Source organism: Rhodamnia argentea, chromosome 11, assembly GCF_020921035.1.
Source record: "Rhodamnia argentea isolate NSW1041297 chromosome 11, ASM2092103v1, whole genome shotgun sequence".
Taxonomy (NCBI): domain Eukaryota; kingdom Viridiplantae; phylum Streptophyta; class Magnoliopsida; order Myrtales; family Myrtaceae; genus Rhodamnia; species Rhodamnia argentea.
In genome coordinates this window covers 4,383,779-4,404,427 of record NC_063160.1, presented here as the reverse complement: position 1 = coordinate 4,404,427, position 20,649 = coordinate 4,383,779, and the positions used below count along the sequence as shown (strand labels likewise).

The 20,649-nt window shown below is 42.0% G+C and overlaps 3 protein-coding genes across 3 annotated transcripts; 2 read left to right on the top strand and 1 right to left on the bottom strand.

The window, feature by feature from the left end:
• The first annotated feature begins 6,172 nt into the window (after positions 1-6,172).
• On the top strand, positions 6,173-10,390 carry LOC115739360 (putative U-box domain-containing protein 50). The gene is made up of 9 exons (XM_030672395.2): positions 6,173-6,397; positions 6,482-6,693; positions 6,815-6,927; positions 7,342-7,475; positions 7,596-8,019; positions 8,438-8,578; positions 8,663-9,205; positions 9,283-9,999; positions 10,094-10,390. The coding sequence occupies exons 2-9, from the start codon at positions 6,531-6,533 to the stop codon at positions 10,292-10,294; spliced, it is 2,436 nt and encodes an 811-aa protein (XP_030528255.1). The 5' UTR covers positions 6,173-6,397; positions 6,482-6,530; the 3' UTR covers positions 10,295-10,390.
• Positions 10,391-12,752: 2,362 nt separating this feature from the next.
• On the top strand, positions 12,753-15,638 carry LOC115739361 (nicotinamidase 1). Its single transcript, XM_030672396.2, has 5 exons — positions 12,753-13,173; positions 13,653-13,836; positions 13,950-14,083; positions 14,227-14,412; positions 15,308-15,638. Exons 1-5 carry the CDS (start codon positions 13,033-13,035, stop codon positions 15,386-15,388), a joined length of 726 nt encoding a protein of 241 aa, XP_030528256.1. The 5' UTR covers positions 12,753-13,032; the 3' UTR covers positions 15,389-15,638.
• Positions 15,639-16,014: 376 nt separating this feature from the next.
• On the bottom strand, positions 16,015-20,002 carry LOC115739359 (protein NETWORKED 2D). The gene is made up of 2 exons (XM_030672393.2): positions 19,618-20,002; positions 16,015-19,041 (listed from the first exon to the last, which is right to left on the bottom strand). Exons 1-2 carry the CDS (start codon positions 19,712-19,714, stop codon positions 16,241-16,243), a joined length of 2,898 nt encoding a protein of 965 aa, XP_030528253.1. The 5' UTR covers positions 19,715-20,002; the 3' UTR covers positions 16,015-16,240.
• Between the last annotated feature and the right edge of the window lie 647 nt (positions 20,003-20,649).

The window sequence follows — 20,649 nt, the reverse complement described above, 5'->3', positions numbered from 1 at the left end:
CCAAAGTGATTCTATTTACAATTTGCTCGAACTACATGGATTCGCTAGAAATGGATGTAGTTCGGAGATTTAATTCAAGGACAATCGCTATCTTTCGTGAAGAAAATGAGTTAAAGCCGTGTTTAATCAATCAATGTCGTTTTTATTTTGAAAGAAACAATATCGATGTGACTCAACCGACGTCACATTATTAGCCACCTTAGATAGCGTATCAATTTTTTTGCGATGAAATCGTATTTTCAAATGACAAGTAGATTATAACACGAGCGTGCATAAAAAGTTCCATTAAATGTAAATCATTTTCCTCCTCCTTTTTTTTTTCGGAAAAATACGAAAATATCAGGTAAGAAATATATTCGAAAATAAATTAAAACAAACGGGTAAAAAAAAGGGAAATATTTCATGATGAGCGGCGTAGATTCTCTACTGAGAACCTCTGCAAGTGAATCCTAATCATCGTCCTTATCTTCTGCCCTCTCTCTCCTTTTTTTTTTTTTTTTATAACTATTTTTTATAATTTAATCAATATTTTTTTTGGGACAAAATTAAAGATAAAATGATCGGGCATAGGGTCGGGGCCAGTCCCAGCTTTTGACCTTTGACCGACCAGCACGTGCAGGGCATCGTTTCATTCGAATATCTCGACGATTCCCTGTGTCGCACGTGCGGCCTTTGTCTCCTCCCCACGCACTTGCCCTAAATCATGCCGCCCTTTTCGAAGTAATTCCCCCCACCTTCTTTATTCGCCATCTTCTCTTTGTCTTGCTCTAGCCCACACCCTTCCGACCGTCGGTTACTCCTCCCAAATTTTTCAACAAAAGAATCAAAAATCTGATTTAATTTTAAATAATTGCTTCAATTTGAAGCATGCTCATTTATGTCAAATGAATAAACTTGCGTAAGCTGGCGATGTTTATTAAATCAAACAACTGTAGACGTGTGCTTGGCCATAAAATGCGTTACGAATGTGAAGTACTGTACTCGTAATTGTTATAATATATAGTTTCGCAATAGGAGAGAGCGATCGGATTAGGCGAACCTAGGAACCGGCTTTACATGACTAGTTTCGGACCGATTTACATGGAAACTAGTGAGTTCCCGCGTAAACATTAGTGGATCGGCTTTGAACCGTTCGGTTTCAAGTTTTGTCTCGCGAAACTCGAGCGGAACCGATTTTCAGCTCTTTTTTCTCCTTTGCTTTAGTTAACGAAGAAGAAGATAAATATGTTTGGAGATATCTTCTGAACCTGAGAACTCTAAGAACTCCATTAATGCCTCGACTGTTATGCAACTCACATGATATATTTCCTAATGTAGTATTTAAATCTTCATTCCAGGGCGATTCTTGAGGGAACCGGCTTGGTTTTTGCTTCTAAAAAAGCTCGGAACCAACCTTAATACGGTAGGTTTGACGCTGTTGATATGAAACCTACTCACCCTTATATCGATCACCCATACTTTGAATTTACCGCATCATAGAACTTTTGTGAGGCGAGCTTCCAAAAAATTCTGCTATAGAAGTGTTGCGGTTATGAGATATTTGACAAACACTTTAAAATACCACGTCAACATTTTTCACAAACGAAACTGTTGTTGGATAATAGGAGTAAACCAACTTGAAATTCTTCTTTTTTTTTTTTTTTTTGGATAGCAAAAGAAAAAGGCCCAGCTCACTAGTGGCCCGAGTGGGGGCACCGGCACGGTGGGACGTGGACTCAGTTTCTGCTGGCCGGCCTTTCTTCGGCTGATCATCCCTCCGCCCGTTCCGACCAAAGAGCTGGCTCGTTTGGGCCGAGCGAAGGGTCGAGCCTCGTGGTCCCTAGAGGCGGAAGGGTCCGCCCGCGTTAGACCGGTTTCGCAAGCAAATTCAAAAGCTCGAGAAACAAATTGCTACTATTATGTCCAAGAAACATTTTTTTTTTTTTCCGAAGATCCTAGTTTCCAACGGGAAATTACAAAACGAAACTTATTAAGGTAATACTGGCATCTGACAACCCAAAGCAACACCCAACATCTTCAGACAACGATCAGGCCCATCAAGATTCAGGCTCCAATGAAGCAATCTCTTACGACTCCCGAGAGCGGCTTTGCGGAAGATGGGCCTACGAGTGGACCGGTCCACTCAATTTGCGCGACAGGAGTACACTTGTCAAAATTAATGAATTTACAACTTACTTAAATTATATTTATTTAACAAAAAAAAATAGGCGATTTGTAAAATATTTCCCTAGAAATGATCGCTTATATCGCTTGAATAATTGGTCGATGAATGATATTTTGATTATCGACAAAAATTTATGCCCATCTATTATTGTGGACAATGAAAATGTTTTTCATCAATATATTTTATAAGCGATCATTTTTTGAAAAATATTTTTTAAATCATTTATTTTTCGTGAAACAAATAGAGCGCTGGACCCAAATTACATCCATACTCTCTCGCCCTCGCTCAATCTTTGCGCTCGCTCACTCCGCACTTTCACTTTAGTTTTGATATGAGTTTTCCAAAATTGGATTTTTTTTATATGGAAGTGTTTTAGCAATATATGACTGGTCGAGTATAGGTCACTAGTTTTATATGGTATAGAAATGGGTCCATTTGAGCCGAACAATTTTTCACTTGACTTGCATCCGATCCAATCCGATCTGCCCATTTGATGAGCCTGGATATGAGTTAAAACGCACATGATAGAGATAAAATTCGAATCCGACATGATACGACGCACTTAATTTCATATGTGGACATGGATGAACATGTTTTCACCGTGATTCGATTATCTGGCACGTGGAACCGAAATCAAGAGGAAAATGTCGGATATCATGGTTACCAAAAGGAAAATTCGATGTGATAGCATGGTAGAATTTGAGAATGAATGAGAATTACATTATTTTGGATACGCATTGAAAGTTGCTATGTTGGTGAATTACTGCAAAGCATATATTAATATGTTGGATATGATGTATAAACATTGCATTAGTTCGCATGGTCGACCTACATATTGAGGTACCATATACGTTCGAGATATATATATTTTTTTTTTGGGGGACTTAATCACAATCGATGTTATTCATGGGGCTTAATAAGAGTCGAAGTGATTTATGTGGTTCGACTACAACCGATGTAATTTACGGGTCTTGTCACTCGACGAAGCGTGACCATATTGTTTTCAAAAGATAAGTTCATATGAAGTACTATAATTTTCGTACGGCGTTCACGTGAGTGTTACAATTTTTTTTTTCACTCACTTAAGTGCTACATCGGAGTAAAATCAATCACTTGAGTGTCATTTTCGACAAATTATCCTATGTTGATTTTTTTTGTAGTATTTATTTATTTTTCAGTCACACGTGGATATTTTTATTATTATTTTATTTTTTTTGAATTTTTTGCTTTTTTTTAGCTTTACCCCCTTAGCTAACGAGGGTCACCGGCGACCCTCGCTGGCCACAAAACCCTCATTGTGTGACTAAAACATAAATAAAAAATTCACGTAGGATAATTTGTTAGAAATAACACTCGAGCGATCGATTTTACTCCAATGTGGCACTTAAGTGGGTGAAAAAAAAAAGTTATGGTACTGAAATGAACCATCCGAAAGTTAAGGCACTACATGTGAACTTATCCCGTGTATTGAATCACATTATGAGATTTGTACGTGATGTTCGTCATAATTAAAATAAAATTGGCATAAACATTTCTTGAATTGAATTCTGGTTATTGATTAGGAGAACAAAAACTTATTTGGACACTCGAAACATAATTACGTCGATTAACTTTATCATTTCGCATGATTTTCACGTCCATTTTCTATATCATTAAACGCGATTTTGTCCATATAATTGACTGGTATATGTTATGGTCATCTAAACTACCTACTCAAATGAGTCCTCAGAAGAAATTTAACGTTTTTACTAGTCGTGGCACTGGTAACTGGCTGAGCCAGGTTGACATCCTTCTAGATCATGTAATTTTTTACCTTTTCTTGATTGAGTTGAGATCCTTCTCGATAGGGGACTCAAAATCGGCCGGCCAAGATTTGAGTCAATTCGTATCTTAATTCGAGAACAAATTCATTATTTTTTTTTTCAAGATTGCCGTGTAAGAAAGTTTGGTCAAACTTGTTGAGCTAGGGCTTGGAGCGGTCAAACTATAGTTACCAAACAAAATACTTTTGCACTGTAGTACACGAAGAATGTTGGGGGGACAACAACCGCGTCACCCTAGAAAACCTGCCATTGATAGATCGATATTAAGAGCGTGAATGATAGCTGATTTGTTTTCGAGAGCCATTTCTCATCAAAAATAGATTTTTCTATTTTCTATTATGGCCTGGACGAGTTTTTGAGCAGAGAAGCGTCTTTGATAACGACAAATTTTTTTTTTGTTCCATAAATAGAAATTTGTTTGATAACAACATAAGATTTATTCGGTTGTTGATCGCCGGGCCTTGGCCGGCGACAGGCGGCCAGGAAGAGAGAGAGAGGGGGTGATCAATGAAAAGAATTCTTGTTTTTGCTTCTGTTCTAAAAATAGAAAAGGAGAGCTACTTCTTATTTATGTTCCAAACTTATTTTTGAGCTAATTTTTTTTTAAATAGAAAGATGAAATTATTTTACTAGACGGATTCATGTTCCAAAACTATTCTTGAAACTGAAAAATAGAAAAACAGATAAATAAAATGGTTATCATGCGCGCCCTAAGAGCGGTTCATCGATTTTGGACAGAGAATGCGGATTCGGAGAGTATATACTTGTCAATTCGTTTTAGTGCGATGTGTACACAAAAAGTTTGGTACGTTTGAACCTATCTAACTTATTCTTGGAATTGCAACGTGCAAAAACTACGAGCAAATACTCATCGGCTGGTAGCCGCGCTGGTTTGCGCTCAATTCCTTTCACGAGAGGTCCCGAGTTCAAAATTTCGTGGTGCCAGTATCTTACCCGGGCACCGTGGTGATGGGGTCTTGCAATTGCCCCCGAGGACTAGTTGTGCTTCATCGCTGGTTTGAGCGCAAGCTCGCCGGCCGCGCGGACATCTTGGTTATAAAAAAAAAAAAACTCTGAACAAATCCTTAAGCTCTGTATTGCCCCAATAATGAGCAGCCTATACTGTCCGCTCTTCCTCCGCGCTCGTCACCACCACCACCGAGGGTCTCAGTCACCACTCGAGAATTGCTTCCGCAACGGCGACCTCTGAACATGGCACCGTCCGGAGGTCGCTGTGGCCCAACATCACTCACCTTTAGATAGAAAGTTAAGAGGATCATCCCATAGACATTTGGAGTGAGAGAACTTAGATTGACTTTAGGGTTTGGAGGGAGGGGTTGATGCCAATTTTCGTAACGGTTTGACAAATGACAAAATCTCAGTCAACGTCTAGACCCGGCCTAACTTGGAAAATAGTCCCTCCTCCAGGAGAAGCTGGCTGGATCGCCTTCCACACTGTCGCCTAAAGAAATCAAACCTCGGACCACCTCCCAAGTAAGACCCAGTTCTTGCGTTCTTGTTACGGATGAACATGCGTTCCCGCGTTCCGACCCAAAAAAAAAAAAAAAAAAACATCCGGTCCCGCATCATTTATAATTTGTTGACTATCAAAAATCATAAAATGGTACGCTTATGAATAAATTTATAAATTAATAAAAGTTCCAAATATGTACGCTTGTGGTAAATTACTCTCATTCAGTTTCCGTTAAATTACCTTAATATCACGGGAAATTTCAAATTGGTATACCAATAACATGAAGTGTAAAAATTTCAAACTGATATACCTATTAACTATCGCATGTCATCTAAGTTAACAACTTGAAAGTAAAATTTAATAAAAATTAATGAAGGGTCAGTTTATCTTAATTATATCGATTTAAAATTTTTTGGTGGTCGAAAAATTAACATGAGCCGCGGTATTAACCATGTGTACAACTCGTGTGGGACAACGAACATGGGACTTCCGAGAAAATCCTCAATCTCTCCCTCACGCGCACATGGAGTCACGTCCGACGGGGGTTGATTGCTCGTCAGCGGACTGGATCGTCGTCCGTTCCGTTTCTTCCACCGCACTCCTGAAAGGGACTCGCAAGAGAATTTGCTCAGAAAATTCAAAGCCTTGCGACCTCAACATCCCTCGGAAAACCAAAGACCAAAGCCAATTAGCCCGAGCTTTGTTCTTGGTTGGTCCCAGTTTCGGCGTTTTCCTTCAAGAAAGTCCAAAGCGTCCGGGATTTTTTGCCGTCCTGCTCTGCATGCCAAAAAACAAAAGAAACTTTAGAAATTCTCCACCTCTAACTTTGAAAAAATCGACTACCCACATCGCCTTTTGGCTTCGCTTTACCGATTCATCTTCCACACCGAAGCCCCATCTTGCGCTCTGTGCTCTGGTTTTTCCACCTGAGAAGCCGTGCGATCACTTTCTGCGACGCCCGGCAATGGGTTGCTGATATGACCCAGGATTGACAGAGCCTTGATTTTTTCTTCTGTCCAGTGTTGGAAGGGGCTGGTGAAATCGCTGAGAGCTTCGGGAGAAGAAAGATATGGAGGCTGAAGCAGAGAAAGTATATGTCGCCGTGGGGAATGACCTGCACGATAACTTCAAGACCCTGGAGTGGGCGCTGAAGAAGTGGTCTTCCCAGCCAATTCGCATAGTCATCCTTCACGTATCAAGAAAGATGTCCAGGGATTTTGTGTACGGTCCATGTAAGTTTCAGAATTGTTGAAGCATCCTGCAGATTGTCTTTTGTTCTTTCAAAAGTTCGTTTGAGGTAATTGTGCTTCATGGGTCGTCATTTTGAATTTTTGTTTGTTGGTGGATTTTCAGTTGGAAAGCTTCCTGCAAGTTCTGTGAGCGAGGAGGTGCTGGAAGCTCTCAGAAAGAATGAGCAGGAAAAGATTGACAGTCTCCTCTCCAAATACATAGCTTTCTGTGGCAAGGTAGACAGTTTTTCCTTCAAGCTCCGTCAGTTTTCCGCTATAGATCAACTTGTCTTAACCCTTGTCTTTTGGTCAGAGGATGAACTGTAATCACTAGTTCGAGCTAGATACCTGTCGGAAACGCATTTGTTATTGAAAATCAAGATTGAGCTCTGGTTTTTAGTGAGAGATACCCTTAAAGAGAAGTATGAAGCTTTGAGATTGGTATTGCATTGGGGAGTTGACTCTGGATTAATTCAAGTTGGTGAATTGTAATACTTAAAGACTGTTTTAATGGATAGGGAAGCTGCGAAATGGTTTCGTGAAGTACCAAAACCTCTCTGGCAAATTATATTGTCCTGTTTTCATTTTTACATTGCCTTTGATTTGCTTCTGGTCCTGGTTTTCTTTTAAGCTTACTATTACTGCTCCCAGGTGAAGGCTGAAGCAGTAAAAGTAGAGGAATATGATGAACCCATTCACAAGCTCATTGTGGATTTGATATCTCGATTGCATATAACCAAGTTGGTGATGGACCTCACATTCATGAAATCCTCCTCTTCATCATGGTATGCCATAGCCTTGCCTTACAACCCGACCTTCTTAGTCGTTCGCTTTTACCGTTAATAATTCGTTTGAAATCAGTTGGCCTGTCATCATTTTTTCCTATCGACACATATTGGGTGTAGGAAATCGAAAGTTGCAATCAGTGGGATGTTCTATGTCCATAGGCAAAAGCCTGACTTTTGCCAATTGTACTTGATATGCGCTGGAAAACTGGTGCAGCAAAGATGGGAGGGTGAAGACGGAATCATGGAGGATGATCAGGGTGTGATGGTCGCTAAGTTGAAAATGAAGTCTAACTTCAAAGCTTGGATCGGAAAGATGTTCAACGACAACATCTCACCAGAAAGGAATTCCAGCTTTGCGGCCCCGTCGTCAGTGAACTTGGACTCCCCCGATTCGCAAAGTCAGTGGGAACGTTCTGTGGAAGAAATCGAAGATTATTTCCAGGAGCTGCTGATTTCCTGTAAAGAAGATGACAATTTTGAGGACTGCCGAACGGCTAGCCCCATAAAGCCAGATGCACCAGGGGATGCTGATACTACTATGGTGAGCTATTGAATTTTTCCTCCGTCCTTTTCCCTTCTTGATGAATTCGCTAATGATTATATAATAGCCTGATGTCACAGACAGTCTCTATTGTCTTGTTTTTAGTTAGGAGCAGTTAGAATGTGATGTTTCGGTTCTAACTGTTCCACTTTCACTTTGTTGTCATAGCAAGTAAGGATTCAAGTTCCTACACCTTTTCTCATTTTTATCCTTTTAAAAGTTGAAGAAGTGTGACATCTGAGAAGAGCTCATTGATTTGTTCTACAGTTACTCAATGTAAGACTATTTCCATAGTGTAAAAAGACTCAAAACTAGTAGATATGGTCAAAATTTATCTTTCTTGCATTCCTGCAATTTTTGGGGAAATGGTCTTGATGACGGTTTATGTTGTAACCATGTATTGTTGGTAATCGACCAGAGCCCTGCAGAAAAGACTGAAGCTCTCAAAAGGAAAATAGAGGAAGCACGCCAGACAATCCAATTGAAGAGGAAAGAATCTAAGGAGAACATAGAAAGACAGTCGAAAGCCGAATGGGCCATCTCTTTGTGCAATGGGCAAGTAAGATTGTGTCGATTCGTCTTTCTACGACTATCTATTACTTTGAGAAGTCCATTTTTCTGAGTGTTATCCAATCCTCTCTAGATAGAAGATATCGGAACCCGCACTAAAGAAGAATTCACAAACCGAATGGCGCTTCGGAAAGATTTGGAGGCCGAGAAGGATAAGGTCTATGAAGTGATGAGGGACACTGAAGAGAGTACGAGCAAGCTAAAGTCGCTCCTGCAACTTCAGAGCGAACTCTCGAACAAACTCCAAATTTCAAACCTCGCGAAAGTGCATGCCGAGGCCCGCCTAGAGAACGCGGTCATAACCAGAGCGGAAATGGTGAGGGAGATCGAGGAATTAAGGCGACAGAGAGATGTCCTCCAACGCCGCATCGAGTTTTGTAGAGAAAAAGACACGATAGAAATGGTTAACAGGTTGAACGAAGTTAGCTGCGGGCATCGAGAGTACGCAGAGGAGGAGATCAGGCTCGCAACCGACAATTTCTCCGAGCGTCTCAGATTGAAGTCCGGAGGAGACTGGACGAATGTGTATAGAGGACGGATAAATCATGCAACGACGGTTGCGGTTAAAATGCTCAACTCTTCAAATGGATTATCTCAAGACAATTTCCAAAAGATGGTAAATTGAAATGCTTATTATGTCTTTCAGAAGAACTCTCAATGGTTATAAGCTGAAATTGGCCTTTCTGTTTGTAGGTGAGACTTCTCAGTCAAGTTAGACACCCGAATATCGTTGCAATGGTCTGCTTTTGTTCGGAGCTGCAATGCATAGCCTTTGAGTACATGCATTCCGGGAGCTTGAGGGATATTCTGGATTCCCCTCACAAAAAGTCCAGAAGATGTAAGCAGCTCCTGTGGTGGCATGATCGCGTCCGTGTTGCCCACGATGTGGCATCGGGGTTGGGTTTCCTCCACTCGGCCAGACCCACACCAATGGTTCACGGATGCCTAACCCTGTCTAACATCCTCCTCGACCGCAATCTCGTAGCAAAGATCAGCAATTTCGGGCTCGATGGGCCCAAAAGCCACGACAATAAGGACGTGCAGGTGGATATCCGAGCTTTCGGCGCTCTATTGGTGCAACTTTTGACGGGAAGGGATTGGTCCGGGCTACTCGAACAGGCAATGACAATGGACCGCATGGGCCTCGTCGAAGTACTGGATCAGACGGCTGGACGGTGGCCGTTGGATCTGGCGGAAGAGCTCGCTGATATGGCATTAACGTGCTTGTCTGTTGATCCAGAATCTGCTGCAGGTTTTGACATCGGAATGATCATAGACGAGCTCAAAGATCTAAGAAGAAGAGCGGATGAGATTATGGTGAGAGGAGGGAATGAGGCGGCTATCGGTAGGGGAGCCGACCGGGACAACTCGAGGGGCATCCCCAACATGTTCGTCTGCCCCATATTTCAGGTACGATGTTCGCCTACACACTCTAGGTGCCTCTATCTGTAGTTTAGTTCGTAGGGAGGTCGCATGAATGCAAAGTTTTTTGCTGTTCGTGCAGGAGATAATGAAGAATCCTCACGTAGCAGCAGATGGGTTTTCGTATGAACTAGAGGCCATAGAGGAGTGGCTGTGGACGGGGCATGACACTTCCCCCATGACCAACTTGAAGCTCAAGCACAAGTTCCTCGCACCGAACCACACCCTCCGGGGGTTCATTCAAGAGTGGCAAAGCAAACGGTCCGCGGTCGATCCTTTGTAAATCGAATAGTTACCGAGAAAAGCACATCAGCATACACCCACAGAAGCTAGATTAAAAAAAGAAAAATTTCTGATAAGGAGATATAGATACTGCCATGGCAAGCTTGTTTCCCTGAGTCGTCCCGATGATCATGACATTCGATAAGCAGATCGGGCATTCTACACGCGCCTTTCGGTGAAGCAAAGAATACAAATAAGTAGGTCTCATTCAACACGCAACCGAGTCGAGCCGCTATTCATATTCACGAAATCCATCATAAGTTAGAACACAAATAAATAGATGCAGCAGTTTTGTGACCTCCCGGCCACGCATCAGATAGGACTAGGGGTAATTTCAAGTATTTGCAGAGCTCAAGTTGTCAACTCTTTTAACAAATTACCAACTCTCATTTGAGTTATAGTCATCGAAATTTATTGTAACAAAATTACCAGTATTCTAAAAAACCATTTGCACTACTTCCAAACTTATAAGGCTACGAACTCTCATATGAAATTTCCAACTTTTGTTTGATTCCAATTACCGACATTTATTTGGTTATTCGAGTAAACTAATGGGTCCAATAATTTTACCAATATTTATATGGAGTTTATAAACGGGTTAAAGTTACCGACTTCCATAAGCTAGAACTGGGAACAGACCCTAGGACCCTTTTGGAAAAGGGAACCGCGTCGGTCATTCTATTTTATGTTTTGGGGTTGAAAAAGCCCAAGTTCCTATAATATAAATATAAAAATCGTATGTATGCTGTATAAACATTTGTTGTTCAAGTGGTTATATTGTTCATTTTTCATATTCAAGATCATGTTCGATAAAGTTTTTTTGAAAAGAGGCTTCAAAATCGGATCAATCCGAGAACTGGACTTGTTTCTAACCGGAGAATCGACGGTTCCAGTTTGGAAATCAAAAACCAAACTAGTCCTAGATCGGTTCTAGCTTTGCGGAACTAGGAGTCTAACCGGTGCACCATAGTGCCAGGCTTGAACCGGTCGGGTCCATGCCGGTTCAGTCCAGTTTCTGAATTGAAGCGGGCCCGGTGCGCACCTTTAAGGATTAACAAGTATTCAAATATGCAAATATCTATTGCTCTACGGGCTTAGGGTTAACTAGATATTTGGATCCTCAACTTGAGTCACACTCAAAATTAGTCCTCTTTAACTTTTTCTTTGTACCACGTTGTCCTCCAACTCATCAAAAATCATCCAAATTTGTCGATGAAGGCCCCTCGCTTGTCGATTTCCTTTCTTTCCTTCTAGGTAGAAGCCTTGTTGTACCCTCTTCGTCTCCTTGGAAGTCTTGTCAGTAGGGTAAGGTATATGTGCTTGGGATTCGCTCCAATCTATCTTTTTTGAGTCTTTGGTAAAAGCGCATCTCTCTCTTGTACGTGTTATCAACGTAACGCCGGTACAAAAATGTCATTCTTTTTACCAAAAAGACAAACGAGACGGTCATTTCATTCCCAATCAGTTTATAATTTACTTAAACTCAACACATCTTTATGATTCTCTTCATTTTCACTCATTTTTACTCAATCTTGTGCTCATTCACTCCATATTTTAGCCAAAATTTGGAAACGAGTCACTAAATTTTTATTGCATAAAGATGAGTCAAAACAAATTTAATAGGTATATTTGAATTGGATCATTTTCAATCTGATTTACCTATTTGATTGGTCTACTTCAAAGCAGCAATAAGCTTAAGTCATCACGACGTTGTTGGGACATTACTATTGGCTTGGTTGTTATGTAGCGGACTTAGTCCGCTCACCGAAAATTAATGAGTCAACATGATAAGATCCGGGAACACGGTTTAATGAGCTAGCATAAAACGAGACAACTCGCCAAATGGACTTGACATAAAGTATCCTCAAATCTTAAACAATCTATTTACAAATTACAAGGATCCATAAAAAATAAAATATACTCAAATCGAATGAAACAACATGTTGATAGCTATGGTGAGTGACATGCAACTTGGACCTATCTTATTCCAAAAGCAAATTCAAATGACGAGGTCTTTCCTTACATTTACAACCACTAACTTTTTCCACAATCGATGTGGGATAAATCCAACAAGGCAAAGAATAGCTTTTTTAATGTCTAAGTGAGTCGGATATAGGCAGGTTGGCAAATTTAAGTAGATTATAAGGGTCAATTTCATGTGTGGATGGTCAACACGATAATCGATCGAGTACCACAAATCAACATTAAATTGACTGACTGTTTATCAGATTCCACTAATTTCATGCCATTTTGTGTCATGAGAATACACCCCCCCTAAACCATTTCATTTGGATGGGTTAGCAAGTTGTGGTATGCTCATTAAACAATCTCTTGTTGGACAGGTATTGTCATAAGTCAATTTGAAAAGTCAAAACCGGAGCTTCCACTTGAATACAAAGTATTCTCGAAAAGTGTCGTATCTGACGGGTACTCCCAGTCGCGTTTTCATCGCTCAATCCCTCTCAATCTCTCTGCTCTTCTATGGCCTTTCGTTGACTGGAATGGACCGACCCATTTTGCATCCACTGAAGGATACGAAGGCTCTCGGCTTCGTGGAAAGACCAGTGGAAGCCTGGAAGGGAACCAATGGAGAATCTGGGATTGCGGAAAGGCGACGAAAGCGAAAGGAACCCAATGAGATTCTTTGTCTGTTGAATAAAATTCGTACTGGGTCTTCTGAGTATTCACTGTGCCTCATTTTTGTTTCTGGGGTTGATCTTGATCGCGGGGGAAAAAGAGATGGATTCGTCGCCGATTGATCTGTTGAAGGAGCATCTCCCTGTGGAACAGGACTCCGTGGTTCTGTCCGGGGACGTCAAGACCGGTCTTGTTCTTGTTGATGTCGTGAATGGCTTCTGCACGGTCGGTGCTGGGAATCTGGTAAAGCTCCGATTTTTATCGTTTCTTTCTTCGCTTAATTTTCCGACGTCTTTCCTTTGACGGTCAGCGATTCACATGCTGGATATGGACATGTTCCCTATTGTTTCTGGGTGCTCAGAAATGGAGGAGAGAGACTAGCTCTGCTATTTTGGTTTATTTATCTCGGTTTGAGTTTTTCTTGAATCCAATTCAGGGTGATAGAGTAGGAATTCCATGTTTATGTTCTTTATCTCTTGTTCTTGTTTTCATGAATGAATGAAGCATGATGGTTACTTCTCCATTTGGTTGGTCTACAATATGTGGTACTCTAAAGATATGTTTTTGAATACTAATCATTTATAGCTGAGATTGTTTGAAAGTTGGAAGTAAAGACTGCAAATAAATCTTTTGTAAAGATTGGGAAAACATTAAAAAAAAATGTATGGTTAGGGAACTATCAAATTGCAGATGTTTGATATCTTGTATGCCTATCTTGCTAGGCACCTAGGCAGCCTGATAAGCAAATCCAGGATATGGTGGATGAGTCGGTGAGACTTGCCCGAGTCTTCTGTAATAAGAATTGGCCTGTTTTCGCTTTCTTAGATTCTCATCACCCAGATGTTCCTGAGCACCCTTATCCTCCGCATTGTATAGTCGGAACGGATGAAGCAAAGCTAGTACCAGGTAATTTGCCGCACGATTTCTTTATTTTTGCGGCTACTTTCTGAGCTAGTAATATATAGTTGTATTGCCTCGTAGAATCGAATTGGCTTATGTCTCTTTCTTTTGATACACAGCCCTGGAGTGGTTAGAGAAAGAACCGAATGCTACCCTAAGGGCTAAAGACTGTATTGATGGCTTTATCGGTTCAATGGAGAAAGATGGTTCTAATGTATTTGTAGATTGGGTCAAAAGCAATCGAATCCAAGCGGTAAGTACTTATAGTTTGGCATGACGGGCAAAAGAATTGTCTGGCCTGTTTGTTTAGAATATTCTTGGTGGACAAATAATTGTCTTTTGTCCCTATTCAGTTTGTTCTGGTTCAAAAGAATTACTTGTCTCTTGTGTTTGTAGATACTTGTGGTGGGGATCTGCACAGATATTTGCGTTCTCGATTTCGTGAGCTCCGCCTTGTCAGCAAGAAATCGCGGTCTTCTTGCCCCTCTAGAGGGTGTGATTGTGTACTCGCGTGCCTGTGCTACTTTCGACATTCCCGTTGATGTTGCCAAAATGGCTAAGGACCTTACTGCCCATCCACAGGTACTTTCAATCTTCCACTTCATCTTCCAGATCTCGGGATATTAGAATGCTTTTGCTGAACTGCACAAGTCCATGGGAGTACCCATTCCTCGTTCATTCGTGCGGTTTCAGTCGCTCACCTGCATGAGGGACCAAGACTGCGAGTACTTAATTCAGGGAGCATCGTTTTCTGATCTTCAATTAATCATTGGAACACTTGTAATCATGACATATACTGAAGTAAGGACAATTATGGGTAGGTTCAATTCTGTGGGATCTCTGAGCATGAATTATGATCTGCTTGCAAGACTGTAGAGTTGATTTTGAATGTTGCCCCTCTTGGTCAATCAAGAGTTGCACAGTAGCTAGAGCAACAGGAACCGCTGGATATGTTAGAACTGGAAGATCAAGCAAGCTGTAAAAAATTGGAAAATGTTGAAAAACGACTATAGTGAGCAGTGCATTTCGGGGTGCAAAGAATGGGTCAGAAGTTTCTTCAGCACAGTTTTGCTAGCCCAACCATGGTGACATTTCTTCAAAAATTGAATGGGAGGTGAAGAGAAATTTCGGGGTAGTTTTCTGATGCAAGGAGAAACTTGAAGAAAATAGTAGAATTGCAACACTTCCGAACATTACATAAAGAGTCATGGTCTACTTTATCTCTTGGTTCGTCATTTGTGAACCGCAGTTGAACTGCCGGACAAATATGCCTTCAAATTCATACAAGTTATATATCTCTCTTGTTTCAAAACCACAATAGGTAGGTTTTATTCATGAAAAGAGGTTCTCAAAGCCTAGCTATCGACCTTTTAGTTTAGAATGCGTTTCGTTTTTCCTCTGTTTTCCTCTTTTCTGGGATGATTAGTGTAAACAAGATCACATCGGCAGTCCTTGATATCTTAATCTTCCTTCACAGGATCTCATGCATCACATTGGACTTTACCTGGCCAAGGGAAGGGGAGCCAAGGTAGCATCGGAGGTGTTGTTTGGCGCTTGAAATGTTGCTTGTTGGCTGCTGTAAAGAGCGAGAATTCGTCTATATGTAATGACTACTTCAATGCTGATAAAATTTGATGATATCTAAGTGGATAACTGCAGTATTGCCCGTTAATGCTGCTTCTGTGAATTTTAGCTAGCATGCCTATCTAGCATCTGTACTTAGGTGGATGCCCTTGTCCAGTCATCCTTTCTGTATTTGATTTCAGTGTGTTTTCAATTTGCTCGAGGCGTGGATAGAGGTTCAATAACCTAGCCTTTCTGTTTTTGAATGTCAAAAGCAATTCGGATAGGAAGCATGTAATTTATAGCTAATGGCTTGCGGAGAGTGTGCCAAAATTGAATTGTGGTCTAGGACACTTAATTGGTCACAAGATGGGAAGTGAAATGAATCTCTTAGCGAAGTAATTGCTTAAATGCATCACTATTTGCGCATTTATGTTCATGGTCAATCTTGGCTCTCTACTGAGCATGAAGTCGCTGTAGAACCAAGTCAACCGAAGTTGTGATCTTTTCCAACAATTCACAACTGAACCTGGCAAAATCATATGCATAGCTGACTAAAGGGAAATGTGGCCTTCGAACATAAATTTGGACTGTTGGCAGTGGAAATGCTTAACCTGGTAGCAGTTAAACTGATGTGAAAGATCACTTGCTCTGTTTCGTCCCGAGGAGAGATCTGCTTCTGTCATTTTACAGATGACAAAAAAGATACACTTGTTCAACTTCCGAACCGGGGTACAAGAAAAGGACGTGTAGCTGCCTAAACTAAATGCTCAGGTAAATAATCACCATAATCCAGCAGAAAGAAGGAGAAAATCCAAAAGGAACAGGGCAAAAAAATGGGCGGGCGCTACTGATATGCTGCTTTGAAAGCATGGTACTTCCGATGCATTGCAGGGCTCATGGCAGTGAAGAATGAGGGTCTTTGCTTCTTCGCTTTGACACCGAAAATGAATGAACGGAGGGGGATTCGCGACTTGCTGACAGAGTGTCCCAAGTGGCTGCTTTGCTGACTGTTTCTTGATCCAGAAATCCCGAATCCCTCATTTAGGTTTGCCGAAGTCTTCTCGACCTCCACTTGAAGCGCAGATATGTGGTCCAAACCGGCCTGCAGTTCATCTGCAACCTTGTTATTCTCTTGTTTCATGTTCAGGACCTCCCCTTGGAACTTTGCTGCTTGGTAGCTGGTGAATGTAAAGTCGTCGTCTTCTGCGCTCGCTTTTAGCGCTCTCGTGATCTCTTCTTGGATATGGCACAGGGATGAGAATCTGCATTGCTGCTCGTCTTTTAGTGTCATGAACTTCTCTAGCCAGACAGTGAGCTCGTTCTGAATCTCTCTCAAATGTTTGTATATTGGCTTTACATCTGATTTCAGAGGTCCTGACCGGCTTCCTTCTTTCTTCTTTTCTTTTTCAAGGAGTTTCATTGTTTCAGCTTGGAGGTCCTCGACAGCGGTTTCGTAGTTTTGTATCTGATGTAACGCTGAGCTGAACCTGAGCCAGAATTCCAAGTTCTCCTCCAGCAGTTGATCGATATCCATCCTGAATTTTTCTTCGATCTCCGAAGTCGACTGAGCCTGATCAGCAAGAATCAACTTTATCTCTTCTGTCTCTTGCTCTTGTGCTATCAGGGTGTCCGCCTTAATTGACTCGGAATTGCCCTCTAAAACCATTTGTAGAAGATTGAGTTTCTGACGAAGCGACAAAATCTCTTCATCCTTCATGGCATTTGAATTCTTCAGGTCCCGCAGCTGTACGCTCGTGTCAAGGAGGCCATCTGGGGTTTTCTTCTCTGTGGCAGCGAGCTTCTTCTTGACTTCCTTGAAATTTCGAAGAACTGTCGTGTACTCTGTCAGAAGAGTCTGCTCTCTATTTTCCAACCCTTTAAGGAACAATTCCTTCCAGTTTGGTTCTTCTTCCTCCAATGTCCCTTCTTGTACTTCATCTTTCCAGGAAACATGCATCTTCTGAGGTACGACGTGTGGCTTGCCTTCATTTTGCGACTGCGCACCACTAGGCTTAACTGGATGAATTTCCAAGTTATCTTCTGCCCGGAGAGAACTATTTTCCAAGGCACTGGAACAAGATTTCTGAATATGTTCAACCCCGTCCCCTCTAATCTGGGTTGTTGTTTCTGCATCTTGTTCACGATTATCACTGGAACCCGATGGTTTAGACTCGAGCGACCCGCTATTGACATGAGATGCATCTTGAATTGGCGATGAACTTGAAGTTTGCAGTCCCTCATCTGCCTGCGACGATGCATATGTAACACGAAAGTCCTCGTCTCGATTTTCTTTCGGCAATTTCCCGAACCTCTCATTGACTTCTCGTTTCTCTCCTGCAGCTGATGCTGCTGCTTCGATAGGCAGGGAAGCGACTTCCTGATCTTCATCCGGCCTCACGCTTCCCAGATTGTTGGACAGGTGTTCTAAGTTGCATCGTGCTTCGGTGAAGTGCGTGCTTAGATTCTTGTCTTGATCCTCAACGCTCCTGTTAAGATCCTCTACTCCATGCAGCTTCTGTTCCATTTCCCGCATCTTGTTCGGCATATTGTCTGAGCCATCGATCGAGCTCGTGTTATCGTCTTCCAACAATTCAAATTGTGTTTGAAGACCACTAGTTTCTGCTCTCAATCTTTCTATAAGAGCAGTTTGAGATGAGACTGCAGTTTCCAAGACGATCACCTTATTCACAAGCTCATCGATCTTCTCTGCCATTTCGCTCACAGTCAGAGATGTACTGAACTCGGCCTGAATTTGTTGCTTGATCTTTTCTTCCAAAATTCGTAATTCTTCTCCTTGTGCACTTACCGCTTCTTGGCTTGACCTCTCCACCTCGGCCGATGGAATTTCTTCATTATTTTCTTTAGGAAGGAATTTTTTCTTCAACGTCTTGAACTTTTTCCGAGCAATCTTTATCTTCTCTTGCTCTGCTCTTGCTTCCTCGGAGAATTTTTTCTGCTTCTCCTGCAAGCTGAACAAGGTTTCTTGACAAGACTTCAGAGCAGCCGTGGCCATCACACTCCGTGCCTCGTCGTCTTCAATGACCATTCCCTCGCCAAATTCATCTTGCAAGTTGGAGACCTCTTCTTGCATCTCCTTGATCTGCTTCTCAGTTTCCCAGTATCTCGCGAGCCCGCTCTCGTACGAGCTCTTCACAAACTCCTTCACCGTCTGCAGAGCAAGAATGTCCTTCTGATTTCTATCGATCTTTTCGAGCGCTTCCGCTTTGCTCAAACCAGATTTAGGGACTTTGTTAGCGGCAGCCGATTTCTTGTCCCTCCTGTTTTGCATCTTCTTCGCGCCATATGTCAAAATGCTCTTCAAATCCTTGACGGGAGCTTTTGGGACTTTCGGAACGTTCTGTTTGGGGACTGCGAGGACGGGCCTCCTCGGAGTATCTTCGTCGTCTTCGTCCATGGAAAACGGGACTTGCTCCGGGAAAACCGAGGCGATTGTGTTGTTGGCATTTTGTAGCTCCGTCGATATGTGGTCGTACCGTTCGGCAAGCGCTCGATATGCTTTGTAGGATTCTCCGACAAAGCTTATGAGCTCTGGCCTTTTCTTGTAGTACATCTCTGCCCTCTTGGCAAAGGAGTCTCCATCTTCTTCAATGACCTGAAGCACATTCTGCACTTTTTCCTCCATATCTGCCATTACACACATAGTCCTGGTATCAATTCTCGAGCACTATCCTTACTTAAAGCATTCATGCGATTCATACGACTTCATCGTATATGTGATATCGAAACAGCAACTGGGTATCGAAATTTCGGATATCTCATTAGCTCAAATGTAATATCATCTGGAGCTGGAATCAAGAAATCGACGTAAATCATTTCGACGATCACCCGACTACTAGAAGGCAGATCTCATGAGGTAACTGGCAAAGGAAATTAAAGGACCTCAGCCATTGAAACTATGGAGATACGGGAGACTTTTGGAACCTTCACTTGCTTTATATTCACACAACGTTGCAGAAACCTCTCATCAAGGGCAACCAATTATGGAAATTCTTCATTGTTCATCCAAACAGGACACCAAAACACAAGGACAGATAAAATGTCTCGAACGCTTTGCATTGTAGAAGCAAACCACTAAGACCGAACAAGCGGCTTCCCGATCCAGATGGAAAAGGGAATTTGTCACAAACACGCCGGACAAACGTTCAAGGAACCGGAACGGTCCCGGAAAAGGAAAGAGAAAAGAAAGATAGCAGATCTAACCTTGAAGGTTCTGTTCCAGCCATTTGGATTGCTTTGTTCTGATGTGACTCGCCCACCACCATGAGTATGCATTGCTTGCAGCTCTCTGCAACATCATCTTCCCTTCTCCCTTGATCCTTCCTCTTCCCCCTCCCTCCCTCCGTCTCTCTCTCCAGAGGAAAAATCCAAGCACAAGTCAAATGTGAACCTCAAAGGGGGTGTGAGGGAAAGTTAGAGAGAGAGAGAGAGAGAGAGAGAGGAGATTCAGACAGGAGACAGGAGGAAGAACAACGTAGACATTGAGAAGGCAACGTGCGACAAAGGAATGTGCCGAGGCACTTTCCAACAATAACCATCATGGAGGAGCGGAAACTTCGCTGCCTATCTTTGCAAGCCCCCGCCTTTTGTCTTTCTTCTCTCTCTTTTCATTAGCAGAAAAAGAAAAGTGGCTCGTGGAGTCTCGACAGACGGAAACAGATGGGCCGCGCCCACGTGGCGCCGCCACGACGGATGTCGAGGTGTCTCCCGTCGAAAATACTGCCGCATGCTCCACCGACCACAAATCAAGTCGATCTGAATGGTCGATCGCGCGAGCCTGCGATGAGAGTCGTATAATTAATGGTTAGAAGACATGTTAGAAAACATGGTTTGTCGATCATACGAGAATTTCTCTTCTCCTATAAATCACAAGACGGTAGAAAGATTTTTGATTTTCAATGCGTGGTATTCTGAAAAAGTTGAGAGATAAATCTTGTGGGAAAAGGGCGCTTTTGGTGCCAAAATATTTCATTGGAAGGCGAGACAACATGATCATTTTGGTGCCTTCGTCGAAAAATTCGTGTCATTCTCAGTCCGTGGCATTTTTTCTCATCTCTTATGAGTTACAAGGTGGTCCAAAGATTTTTTATTCTCATAGCATGGTATTCTGAAAAAAGTTAGAGACGTAATCTTGTCGTTTTGATGTATAACCGATTCGATCTAGCATCGTACGGATCTAATCACTCAAGCTTCTCTTTTGGATAAAGGCGGGACGTTGAAGACTCTTTTAGGCAC

What these genes read in the sequence shown, in the direction of transcription:
- LOC115739360 (XM_030672395.2), top strand. Translation starts at nt 6,531, where the DNA reads ATGGAGGCTGAAGCAGAGAAAGTATATGTCGCCGTGGGGAATGACCTG. An exon ending in GGGATGCTGATACTACTATG is followed by an intron (nt 8,020 to 8,437) that starts GTGAGCTATTGA and finishes GTAATCGACCAG; the next exon opens with AGCCCTGCAGAAAAGACTGA. An exon ending in TCGTCTGCCCCATATTTCAG is followed by an intron (nt 10,000 to 10,093) that starts GTACGATGTTCG and finishes CTGTTCGTGCAG; the next exon opens with GAGATAATGAAGAATCCTCA.
- LOC115739361 (XM_030672396.2), top strand. Translation starts at nt 13,033, where the DNA reads ATGGATTCGTCGCCGATTGATCTGTTGAAGGAGCATCTCCCTGTGGAA. An exon ending in TGAAGCAAAGCTAGTACCAG is followed by an intron (nt 13,837 to 13,949) that starts GTAATTTGCCGC and finishes TTTGATACACAG; the next exon opens with CCCTGGAGTGGTTAGAGAAA. An exon ending in ACCTTACTGCCCATCCACAG is followed by an intron (nt 14,413 to 15,307) that starts GTACTTTCAATC and finishes CTTCCTTCACAG; the next exon opens with GATCTCATGCATCACATTGG.
- LOC115739359 (XM_030672393.2), bottom strand. Translation starts at nt 19,714, where the DNA reads ATGATGTTGCAGAGAGCTGCAAGCAATGCATACTCATGGTGGTGGGCG. An exon ending in GCTGGAACAGAACCTTCAAG is followed by an intron (nt 19,042 to 19,617) that starts GTTAGATCTGCT and finishes GTGTAATGGCAG; the next exon opens with ATATGGAGGAAAAAGTGCAG.